Source organism: Bison bison, unplaced genomic scaffold (genome assembly GCF_000754665.1).
Source record: "Bison bison bison isolate TAMUID 2011002044 unplaced genomic scaffold, Bison_UMD1.0 scf7180017864242, whole genome shotgun sequence".
NCBI lineage: Eukaryota > Metazoa > Chordata > Mammalia > Artiodactyla > Bovidae > Bison > Bison bison.
Window position 1 is genome coordinate 2,165,084 of NW_011494814.1, and position 13,463 is coordinate 2,178,546.

Genomic DNA, 13,463 nt, shown 5'->3' on the forward strand with positions numbered 1-13,463 from the left:
AGTATAACTGAAATAACTAACTATGGGATCTGAGTGTAAAAGAGAAAGAAATGTAGCCAAGAGACTTAAATGTGCTGGGAAAACAGAAAGATCCTGGGAACAAAGATCAAAAAGCAAATTTATCAGAACTCAAGCAGCAGAAAAATAAGACAAGATGTTACAGGGGAAAAAGAAGAGTTTCAGAGTTCAAGAAATATCTACTTACTTTAACAACTGGAAATGAATATAGGAGTACCTATGATTAGAACTGTCAACCTATGGCATGGTGCCTGACCTAAAGTAAAACGTGAATAAATAGGGGGTAACTGTTGTGAGTCAGTGAGAAAATGTGAAGTACTTATAACCTAGAAAATAATTAACTATAAATGTACAGCAACTAAGAAAAAAATAAAATTTATTTCTATAAATAACATACAGCCCATCTGATATTTTTAGATTATCAAATCAAATGTTCTCTTCCTTAAGGATAAATTAAAGTTGATTGGACAGACACTATATATATAAATATACAGCCATATGTACTCAGAGTAAAATAAAATTTCATTTTCTTCTGAAGCAATTTTAAATCATAAACACGGTGGTTTAAATATTTTTTTCTACATTTGAGGAATTTCTACAATGCCCTTATAACTCAATATTGGCCACAATGAAATTAACCATAAATCTAAAGAAGGCAGATTACTTATAAAATAGATATCCTCATTGTACTACAGACTCAACAGAGTCTGAAAAGGGAAACAGAACAATATAAAATAAGGCATTAGACATTAGTACTGAAAAGCAATGGGAAAGTTTCAATCACATGATGGTAGAATTTGGTCTTGGCGCCACATAACTCATTATAAATTCAGTCTGTCAACTGGATTCTTTTGCAAAACATCTCAAACATGACTGGAAACTTTAGTGACCCTTCACCAGCAAATATTTACCACAGTGTACCCATAATAAAATTCTACTTAAAGCAATTTTATTACCTGCCTCAATAGTTTCTCAATGGCAGACATTACCATAAGACCTCTCCAAACAAGGGGGGCAGTCTCTTCAACCAGGAAGCCCATGGACATACTGCAGAAGGAAACCAAAAATACAACTAAATTACATAGGGTAATCAATATTACTCTGAAAACTAACATAAAGTAAAAAAAAAAAATATGCTCACCAAGCAATACCATAATTCAAAAGAGGCCGCATTAAGTTGCCTGAAAGAGAAAAAAACATTTTTTAGAAGAGAAAGTCACTATACATAAACATAATCATCAAGCAGTGTCAAATTAAAAATCTAACTAAGGTATTGGAAAAAAAGCTATGACAAACCTAGACAGTGTATTAAAAAGCAGAGACATCACTTTGCCAACAAAGGTCCGTATAGTCAAAGCTATGGTTTTTCCAGTAGTCATGAATGGATGTGAGAGTTGGACCATAAAGAACGCTGAGCACCAAAGAATTGATACTTTCAACTGTGGTGCTGGAGAAGATTCTTGAGGGTCCTTTGGACTGCAAGATCAAACCAGTCAATCTTAAAGGAAATCAACTCTGAATATTCACTGGAAGGACTGATGCTGAAGATGAAGCACCAATAAATACTTTGGCCACTTGATGTGAAGAGCCGACTCATTAGAAAATACCCTGATGTTGGGAAACGTTGAGGGCAGAAGAATGAGGTGACAGGATGAGATAGTTGGATGGCATCACTGAATCAATGGACATAAATCTGAGCAAACTCTGGGAGAGAGTGAAGGACAGGGAAGCCTGGTGTGCTGCAGTCCGTGGGGTCCCAAAGAGTCAGACAGGACTTAGCAACTGAAAAATAACAAAGCTACTCATATTGCTACTCTTAAATTAATACATCTCAATTTGAAACAGTTAAAACATCATACCAAGTATACAACTAACATATGCAATAGATTCAACATCTAAAAACAGGTGGGATATAGTTTCAGAAACACATCTATAATTTTCAAGTGTTCTAAAAAATAGCCTCAATAAGTAATTTGTCTGTCAATTTCTTACTTCAAATCTCAACATAATACAAGCCAAATGTGAAAAACCAAAAGCAACATAGTACTCAATAATAAAAGACTGAATGTTTCTCCTCTAGGATCAGGAGTAAGACAAGGAGGCCCACTTTTGCCACTTCTACTCAACATAATACTGAAAGTTATAGCCAGAGCAATGAAGCAAGACAAAGAAATAAATAGCATCCAAACTGCAAAGGAGGAAGTAAAGTTTCCTCGTTTCACAGATATTATGATCTTATATATAAGACCTTAAAGATTCCAGAAAGAAAACTATTGGAGCTAATAAGTAAACCTAGTAGAAGATACAAAGTTAAAATTAAAAAATCAGTTTATTTCTTATACACATGAACAATCTTAAAAGGAAATAATGAAAATCCTATTTATAACAGCATCAAAAAGAATAAATACTTTGGAATTAATCAAGGAGATAAAAGACTTGTAAAATTAAAACTATAAAATATTGCTGAAAGAATTTAAAGAAGACAAAAATAAAAACACATCCCATGTTCATCAGCTGAAAGACTTAACATTAAGATGGCAATACTACCCAAAGTCACCTACAGATTCAACGCAATCCTTATCAAAATGCTGTTAACATTTTTTGCAGAAATAAATCCATCCTAATATTCATATGGAATCTCAAGGGATCCCCAATATGAAAATCAATCTTGAAAAAGAAGAACACAGCTTGAAGACTCTTACTTCCTTATTTCAAAATTTACTACACAGCTACAGCAATCAAAACCCAGTGGGGTACTGGCAGAAATGCAGACATATAAACCAATGGAATAGAATAGAAACCCCAGAAATATACTCTCACTTATACAGTCAAATGATTTTTTCACAAAGAGGCCAAAATCATTCAATGGGGGGAAAGCTGGGAAAATTGGATATCCAAACACAAAAGAATGAAGTTGGACCTTTACCTAACATAAAAAATTAACTAAAAAATGGATCAAAGCCCTAAATGGAAGAGCTATTAATTATAAATCTCTTAGAACACACAGGGCAAGAGATTCATGCCACTGGATTTGGTGAGTCTTTCTTGGATACAACACCAAACAAGAGCGACAAAAGAAACCCAGACAAACTGGAGTTCATGAAAGTTTGTAAATGTTGTGCATCAGGAGACAATATCAACAGGGTGAAAAGGCAATCCACAAAATGGGAGAAAATATTTGTAAATCATTTATTCTATAGAGATTAACACCCAGAATATAGAGAAAATTCTTAAAACTCAATAAAACAACAAAATTCAAAAATGGGCAAAGGAAGTGAATAGACATTTCTTCAAGGAAGGTATACAAATGGCCAATAAGCACAAGAAAAAATGTTCAACATCCTGATTGTTATTAAAATGTGAATCAAAATTATAATGAGAGGTCACCTCACAGTATTAGGATAGCTGCCATCAAAATGTAAAAAATAGAAACCTACAAGAAATAACAATTGGCAAGAATATAGACAAATGGGAATCCTTGTGCACTATTCACAGGAATGTAAAATGGAAATACTACAGAAAATAATATGAGTTCTTCAAAAAACTAAAATAGAATTACTATACAATCCAGCAACTCTATTTCTTACTATATACCAAAAAAGGACTGAAAGCATGGCCTCAGTGTCCCGAAGAGATTTTTGTACACTCGTGTTCATAGCAACAGTATTCATAATAGTTAAAATGTGGAAACAAACCAAGTGCCCATTAATGAATGAATGGATAAGCTAAATGTGGTATAGATATACAATGGAATATTATTCAGCCTCAAAAAAGGAAGAAAATTCTGACATACGCTACAAGGATGAACCATGAGAACATTATGCTGAGTAAAGTAAGTTATCCACCAAAAAAAAAAAAAAAAGAGAGAGAACTACTCTATGATTCCTCTTAAATGAGATACTGAAAGTCAAAATGACAGAAAGTAGAATGATGGTTGACAAAAGCATGGGGAAGTAGCAATAAAGAGGTACTGTTTAATGGGCAGAGTGTTTCAGTTTTCCAAGATGAAAAGAACTATGGAGATAGTTGGTGCTGATGGCTGAACAATATTATAAATGTATTAAATACCACTTAACTGTGGTGTTGGAGAAGACTCTTCAGAGTCCCTTGGACTGCAAGGAGATCCAACCAGTCCATCCTAAAGGAAATCAGTCCTGAATATTTATTAGAAGGACGGATGCTGAAGCTAAAGCTCCAATACTTTGGCCACTTGATGCAAAGAGCTGACTCATTGGAAAAGACCCTGATGCTGGGAAAGGCTGAAGGCAGGAGGAGAAGGGGACGACAGAGGATGAGATGACTAAGCTAAAGCTCCAATACTTTGGCCACTTGATGCAAAGAGCTGACTCACTGGAAAAGACCCTGATGCTGGGAAAGGCTGAAGGCAGGAGGAGAAGGGGACGACAGAGGACGAGATGGCTAGATGGCATCACCGACTCAATGGACATGAGTTTGAGCAAGCTCCAGGACATGAAGACGGACAGGGAAGCCTGGCGTGCTACAGCCCATTGGGTCACAAAGAGTCGGACACGACTGAGTGACTGAACAACGTACACTTAAAAATGGTTAACAGGGTAAACTTTAAGTTATGTGGTTTTTACCACAATAAAAGAAAGAAAAAAAAAAACAACTTGACTCTAATCTGAAACAAGAAATTGTATTAATCTTAAGATAAAAACCAATGTACTACTTATGCTCACAACAAAACAAAGAAAATACACTTCATGGGGCAAAAGACTATTATAAAATATAGTTTATTTTATCAAACTATCTGTGCAGTCATGCCTCCAGTCATTTTCGCTACCATATCCTACATTTTCACCATAACAAAGTATATAAAAAGCCCTCTTATCTTAGATAACTTAGACAAGTACAGGGCTAAAAGTTTAGGACAAAATCATAAAAATCTAGCAAGATTACACATTCAGATTTTATCATATATTCTTCAGTTCTTTCTCCTCTTTAAAGAAGTTTAAATTTAAAATAATGTATAAAGCATATAGGCATGGTTTATACAAGAAATCCATTACTGAACTCAACTCTATTCATTGGATACCTACACAAGAAAAGGGCTTCCCTGATAGCTCAGCTGGTAAAGAATCCGCCTGCAATATGGGAGACCTGGGTTCGATGTCTGGGTTGTGAAGATCCCCTAGAGAAGGGAAAGGCTACCCACTCCAGTATTCTGACCTGGAGAATTCCATGATGTATAGTCCATGGGGTCGCAAGGAGTTGGACACGACTGAGCGACTTTCACTTCACACAAAGAAAAAACTACGACCCTTCATTAAAAGACTGGTGAATAAGAATGCTTTTTACTGTTCCAAACTAAAATGTTTAAGAATGTATATATTTCTTTATGGTTTCCCTCTATAACTTCTGACTAAACTAACAAGCTCAATCTTCCTCATAGCTAATTTGGTAATAGGACTCTTTTCCACATAACTTCATCAATTCTTTCCAAAGCATCCAAGTTAAATTTTCAGAGTAACAACTTTCCTTCATTCTGCTTTGGACTTCGTTCTACTTTCTATTTTCTTCAATAACATATGCATAATGATTAAAGACTCAAGTAGTATAATTAAAATTATTACTAAATGTCAATAATCCCCAACCCTCTTCTATTTTATTACTCTCCAGAGCCAGTAACTCTTAACTGACTTTTTTGTTGTTGCTGTTTCTTGTTTTCTAATTTATTTTATTTATTTTTAATTGGAGGATAATTGCTTTACAACATGTGTTGGTTTCTGCCGTATATCAGCATGAATCAGCCATAGGTATCCATATGTCCCCTCCCTCTTGAACCTCCCTTCCATCTCCCAACCCACCCCACCTGCTCTAGGCTGTCACAGAGCACCAGGTATGAACTCTCTGCATCATATAGTGAACACCCACTGACAGCGGCTGCTCTTTGCTGGAGGAGCCGTGAAGAGATACCCCACGTCCAAGGTAAGAAAAACCCACGTAACATGGTAGATGTTGCAAGAGGGCATCAGAGGGCAGACACACTGAAACCATACTCACAGAAAACTAGCCAATCTGATCACACGGACCACAGCCTTGTCTAACGCAATGAAACAAAGCCATGCCATGTCAGGCCACCCAAAACGGACGGGTCATGCTGGAGAAGTCTGACAGAATGTGGTCTACTGGAGAAGGGAATGGCAAACCACTTCAGTATTCTTGCCTTGAACCCCACAAATAGTATGAAAAGGCAAAATGATAGGATACTGAAAGAGGAACTCCCCAGGTCGGTAAGTGTCCAATATGCTACTGGAGGTCAGTGGAGAAATAACTCCAGAAAGAATGAAGGGATGGAGCCAAAGCAAAAACAATACCCAGCTATGGATGTGACTGGTGATAGAAGCAAGGTCCGATGCTGTAAAGAGCAATATTGCATAGGAACCTGGAATGGTAGGTCCAGGAATCAAGGCAAATTGGAAGTGGTCAAATAGGAGATGGCAAGAGTGAACATCGACATTCTAGGAATCAGCAAACTAAATGGACTGGAATGGGTGAATTTAACTCAGATGACCATTATATCTACCTCTGTGGACAGGAATCCCTTGGAAGAAACAGAGTAGCCATCATAGTCAATAAGAGTCTGAAATGCAGTACTTGGATGCAATCTCAAAAACGACAGAATGATCTCTGTTCGTTTCCAAGGCAAACCATTCAATATCATGGTAATCCAAGCCTATGCCCCAACCAGTAACGTTGAAGAAGCTGAAGTTGAACGGTTCTATGAAGACCTACAAGACTTTTTAGAAGTAACACCCCCAAAAGATGTCTTTTTCATTACAGGGGATTGGAATGCAAGAGTAGGAAGTCACGAAATACCTGGAGTAACAGGCAAATTTGTCCTTGGAGTACGGAATGAAGCAGGGCACAGGCTAATAGAGTTTTGCCAAGAGAACGCACTGGTCATAGCAAATACCCTCTTCTGACAACACAAGAGAAGACTCTACACATGGACATCACCAGATGGTCAACATCGAAATCAGATTGATTATATTCTTTGCTGCCAAAGATGGAGAAGCTCTATACAGTCAGCAAACACAAGACCGGGAGTTGACTGTGGCTCAGATCATGAACTTCTTATTGCCAAATTCAGACTTAAATTGAAGAAAGTAGGGAAAACCACTAAACCATTCAGGTATGACCTAAATCAAATCCCTTATGATTATACAGTGGAAGTGAGAAATAGATTTAAGGGCCTAGATCTGATAGATAGAGTGCCTGATGAACTATGGACTGAGGTTCATGACATTGTACAGAAGACAGGGAGCAAGACCATCCCCATGGAAAAGAAATGCAAAAAAGCAAAATGGCTGTCTGGGGAGGCCTTACAAATAGCTGTGAAAAGAAGAGAAGCAAAAAGCAAAGGAGAAAAGGAAAGATAAAAACATCTGAATGCAGAGTTCCAAAGAATAGCAAGGAGAGATAAGAAAGCCTTCCTCAGCCATCAATGCAAAGAAATAGAGGAAAACAACAGAATGGGAAACATTAGAGATCTCTTAAAGAACATTAGAGATACCAAGGGAACATTTCATGCAAAGATAGGCTTGATAAAGGACAGAAATGGTATGGATCTAACAGAAGCAGAAGATATTAAGAAGAGGTGGCAAGAATACAGAGAAGAACTGTACAAAAAAGATCTTCATGACCAAGATAATAACGATGGTGTGATCACTCACCTAGAGCCAGACATCCTGGAATGTGAAGTCAAGTGGGCCTTAGAAAGCATCACTACGAACAAAGCTAGTGGAGGTGATGGAATTCCAGTTGAGATATTTCAAATCCTGAAAGATGATGCTGTGAAATTGCTACACTCCATATGCCAGCAAATTTGGAAAACTCAGCAGTGGCCACAGGACTGGAAAAGGTCAGTTTTCATTCCAATCCCAAAGAAAGGTAATGCCAAAGAATGCTCAAACTACTGCACAATTGCACTCATCTCACATGCTAGTAAAGTAATGCTGAAAATTCTCCAAGCCAGGCTTTAGCAATACATGAACCATGAACTTCCAGATGTTCAAGCTGGTTTTAGAAAAGGCAGAGGAACCAGAGATCAAATTGCCAACATCCGCTGGATCATCGAAAAAGCAGGAGAGTTCCAGAAAAACATCTATGTCTGCTTTATTGACTATGCCAAAGCCTTTGACTGTGTGGATCACAATAAACTGTGGAAAATTCTGAAACAGATGGGAATATCAGACCACCTGACCTGCCTCTTGAGAAACCTATATGCAGGTCAGGAAGCAACAGTTAGAACTGGACATGGAACAAAAGACTGGTTCCAAATAGGAAAAGGAGTATGTCAAGGCTGTATATTGTCACCCTGCTTATTCAACTTCTATCCAGAGTACATCATGAAAAACGCTGGACTGGAAGAAGCACAAGCTGGAATCAAGATTGCTGGGAGAAATGTCAATAACCTCAGATATGCAGATGACACCACCCTTATGGCAGAAAGTGAAGAGGAACTAAAAAGCCTCTTGATGAAAGTGAAAGAGGAGAGTGAAAAAGTTGGCTTAAAGCTCATCATTTAGAAAACTAAGATCATGGCATCAGGTCCCATCATTTCATGGGAAATAGATGGAGAAACAGTGTCAGATTTTATTTTGGGAGGGCTCCAAAACCACTGCAGATGGTGATTGCAGCCATGAAATTAAAAGACGCTTACTTCTGAGAAGGAAAGTTAAGACCAACCTAGATAGCATATTCAAAAGCAGAGACATTACTTTGCCAACAAAGGTCTGTCTAGTCAAGGCTATGGTTTTTCCTGTGGTTATGTATGGATGTGAGAGTTCACCTGTGAAGAAAGCTGAGCGCCAAAGAATTGATGCTTTTGAACTGTAGTGTTGGAGAAGACTCTTGAGAGTCCCTTGGACTGCAAGGAGATCCAACCAGTCCATTCTAAAGGAGATCGGTCCTGGGTGTTCATTGGAAGGACTGATGCTGAAGCTGAAACTCCAATACTTTGGCCACCTCATGCGAAGAGTTGACTCATTGGAAAAGACCCTGATGCTGGGAGGGATTGGGGGCAGGAGGAAAAGGGGACGATGGAGGAAGAGATGGTTGGATGACATCACAGACTGGATGGACATGAGTTTGGGTAAACTCCAGGAATTGGTGATTGACAGGTAGACCTGGAGTGCTGCAATTCATGGGGTCGCAAAGTGTCGGACACGACAGCGACTGAACTGAACTGAACTGAATTTATGTTTCAGTACTACTTTCTCAATTCACCCCACCCACCTAAACAGACATTTCTCCAAAGACATACAGATGGCTAATTAACTGACTTTTTAAACTTCTTACAATGAATTAATACTACACTTACAGACAGTCGCAAATATAGCCAAAGTCCTCATATGCCCTTCACCTAGCTTTCCCTAATGTTAATATTTTATATAACCGTAGTACAATTAGTCACAACTATAAAATTAATGTTGATACTATACAATTAGCTAATCCACCAAACCAAAAGTCTGACAGTTTTTAGTTATGACATATTATTTAGCTCTTTTCCACAAACACTGACACACTTTTCATGCACCCATCTTCCCAACACAATTATATCACACAATTTTTATTACATAGTCATGTAAATGTTAGTAACAGATGAGCAATATAGCACACAATACTATTTTTCCTTTGTCTCTCTGAACTGATAAGATCTTTGGCGGAACGTGTGTATGCGTTTCCTTCAGTTTCTATGTATTTATTAGCTGTTTGTTCCCATTTTCCAGTTGCACAAGTATCAAATTCATTAATCAAATGCACTAGGTATTTGAGTTCATCATCTTGAACAAGGCTCTGTTGAATCCTTTATAATGTCTCTTGAATAGCAGAAGTTCTTACTTTTTATGTAATCAAACTAATCGATTTTTTTCATTTATATTCTAACCTTTTTGGGTTTTCTTTAGGAAAGCCTTTAGTAATACAGTCATTGAGACAGTCTCATATTATCTTCTAAACCTCCATGGCTTTGAATTTCACATCTAAGTCATTAATTAAAGTGAAGTCGCTCAGCTGTGTCTGATGCTTTGCAACCCCATGGACTGTATCCCACCAGGCTCCTCCGTCCATGGGATTTTCCAGGCAAGAGTACTGGAGTGGATTGCCATTGCCTTCTCCGGGGAACCTTCCCAACCCAGGGTTGAGCCCAGGTCTCCCACACTGCAGGCAGATGCTTTACCATCTGAGCCATCTAAGTCATTAAACCATCTAAAATTAATTTGTGTGTGTAATGTGAGGATTCACTTTTTTATTTTTGTGTGGATAATAAATTATCCCATCATCAATAATCTGCAATGCTAGCCTTGTCATAAATCAGGTTTCCAAATATGTATATTCTGTTTCTGGACTATCTATTCAGTTCTAGTTGTTTATCTGTCTATCCTTAAGTCTGTCTATCCTCAAATAGGGCATATAGTGCAGCTTTATAATAAGTCCTGTTATATGGCACAGCAAGCCACATATTATTCTCTCTTATCTGTTCATAGACCCTTTGCTCATCTTTATAATACGTAAATTCAACTTGGTCATCACTTTTGACAAGTGGAGTTTTGACTGAATTTGCAAGACTATTAGGAAGACTGAGATTTTTATAAAATTTAGTCTTCCTATCCATGAACATCATTTGTTTTCCATTTATTGACATTAAAAAAAATTATTTATTTTAATTGGAGGCTAATTACTTTACAATATTGTGGTAGTTTTTGCCATACATTGACATGAATCACCCATGGGTGTACATGTGTCCCCCTGTCCCAAGCCCCACCTCCCACCTCCCTCCCCATCCCATCCCTCTGGGTTGTCCCAATGAATTGGCTGTGATTGCCCTGTTCCATGCATTGAACTTGGACTGGTCATCTATTTCACATATGGTAATATACATGTTTCATGCTTTTCTCTCAAATCATCCCACCCTTGCCTTCTCCCACAGAGTCCAAAAGTCTGTTCTTTACATGTGTCTCTTGCTGTCCTGCATATAGGGTCATCGTTACCATTTTTCTATTTCAATAAAACTTAAAAAAATTTTCCACATGAAATTTGTACATTTGCTAGATTTGTTCCCAGGTACCCTGTATTTCTGAAGCTATTTGTATCTTTTTTGAAACTGAACTTTCTAATTTTTTATTGGTACTAAATAGAAGTTTAATTTTCTCATATATTAATCTTATATCTAATCACCCTACTAAATTTCTGTGCCCATTTTAATAATTTTTCTATAGATTTAAATTTATTTCTACTTAATTATATTTTCTGCAAATAATGACAGTTTGCTTCTTTTATTTAATTCCCTATTCACCTGTGTTAGTATGTGTTGGAACTTATTTTGCAGGTTAGGAGTGCCTATATAATGTTAAATAAAGCTGTGATACCAGCGTCTTTCTCTTACTCATAATTTTAAATGGAATGCTTTTAATAGTTCACCAGTAAGTATGATTTTTGCTATATATTTTTAAGAGATACACTGTATCAGGTTAAAGAAAGTTCCGATAATTTTATTCCTTGTTCGAGAAGAGTTTTGATCATAAATGGTTTCTGGGTTTTGTAAAATGCTTTTTCAGCATCTTTCTGAATTATACTTTTTCTGCTTTAATCTGCTAAAATAGTAAGCTACATTAACAAAGTTTTACTAATACTGAATCAAATGTGCTTTTGTGTATTAAATCAAATTTAATCAAAATATAGTTGTTTTGTATAATGTTGAATTTGTTTTGCTAACATTTGCTTCAGTCTTTTTACATACATTAATTAGGGAGACTGTTCCATAATTTTTCTCTTTTCATCCCAGCTTCTAAGGTTTAACTAGCCTCACAGTTAAGCCTCATAAGTTGTAAAGTATTGTATACTTTTCTATTCCATGAGTGAGTTTGTGTAAGATTGGAAAACAACAAAATTCTGTAAAGCAATTATCCTTCAATTAAAAAATAAATTAATTAAAAAATGAAAAAAAAAAAAGATTGGAATTACCAGTTTTTTGAGTGTTGGCTTGCTATTTTCATCACAATAAGATTTTTAACTACTGATTCCATTTTTTTAAATAAGTATAGAATGATCTAGATATTGTATTTATTTCTTAACCTGTTTTGGTGATACATATTTTTTCAGGAATTTTCTATTTCAGAAAATGTTTAAAACACTTTCTCATAATTAAAACTAATGGTTGTATCTGTCAATTCCCATCTTTATTTCCAATTTTTTTATACATCTATTTTTTAATTCTACATTACCAGAAATTTGTCTAAGTTATTAATTTTTTTTCAGTTCTGTTGGTCCTCTCCACTGTATCTTTGCTTTCAAGTTCATTAATTTCTGTTCTTAATCCCTTTATTCCTTCTACTATCTTTGGGTTGACTGCATTATTCTAATTTCTTCAGTTAAAGAGTTACCAGATTTATTTTCAATTTCTTCTTTTTAAATATAACATGACTATTTACCTCTAAATATTATTTTAGCACTGTCCCATGTTTTCATTTTCATTATTTCTTCTTTCAACCATAAGTTATTAATCAACTTAATTTCCAAATGTGTAGATGTTTTTAGTTACTATTTTGTTATAAACTTCTAAATTAATTGTGTGACAATTAGAGAATGTGGTCTGAATGTATAATCTTTGAAATTTACTCAAACTTGTTTCAGTGGCCAGCACACAGTCAATTTTTCCAAATGTTCCACTTACATTCAAAAAGAAGAGTCCATAGATAGCCATTAGAGGAAGCTTGTTTACAGGTAGCAATTCCTCACTTTCAGTAATACTTTGGCTTTAAAAGTCTTCAAAGTCTATTTTGTCTATTAATATTATACCCACTTTCATTTTGCCTGATTTATCATTTTCGATCCTTTAACTTTTAGCCTATGTACATTTTTATGTTTTAAGGAACAACTCTTCTAAACAGCTTTAACCTATCCGGATTTTACTCTTGTTGTAATTATGGTTTTAGGTTTTGTTTTATCCTGTCTTACAATATTAATCTTGCAACTGGAGAGTTGCATAATATTAATATTATTGGTACATTTGAATTCATATCAACTATTCTGTATTGTACTTTCTCTTTGCCTAAGTTTTTTGAGGAGTAGCCTTATTTTTTTATTGTGATTCTTTCCCTCATTTCCCCCTTCTAAAATAGAAATCACATGGTCCAGTTCTGTTCTTAAAATGATGATCCAGTAATGTACACAAACATTTAAAGTATAAAGTTAATCAATACTGCTCCTTTTCCCATCTGAATGTTTAAAATCTAATGACTCTCTCTCCCAGGCCAAATTATACGCTATTGTTTTCCTAAATTTTAGTTCTATCTGGAAACCTCTCAAACATTATCTATCTCTTTAAAGAATGCCTCAGTCACATTTTCTCCATTACCTCCTTCTAGAAGGTCTTATTAGACCTATGACAGACCTTTTCATGCTATGTTCCATGCCCTTCA

The 13,463-nt window shown here is 36.0% G+C and overlaps 1 protein-coding gene across 10 annotated transcripts in view; it reads right to left on the bottom strand.

Annotated features, from left to right (window-relative positions):
• The window catches only part of NUBPL (nucleotide binding protein-like), a 399,736-nt gene that overhangs the window by 300,710 nt on the left and 85,563 nt on the right, over positions 1 to 13,463 (bottom strand). For all 10 annotated transcript variants that reach the window (XR_825857.1, XR_825856.1, XR_825858.1 and 7 more), the window contains exons 5-6: positions 1,160 to 1,199; positions 975 to 1,065 (exon numbers count right to left, since the gene is read on the bottom strand). Coding sequence is in view for 7 of the 10 variants with exons in the window: in XM_010846993.1 (XP_010845295.1) it covers positions 975 to 1,065; positions 1,160 to 1,199 (131 nt within the window). In the remaining 3 variants the exon portion in view is untranslated. The remainder of the gene's footprint in view (positions 1 to 974; positions 1,066 to 1,159; positions 1,200 to 13,463) is intronic.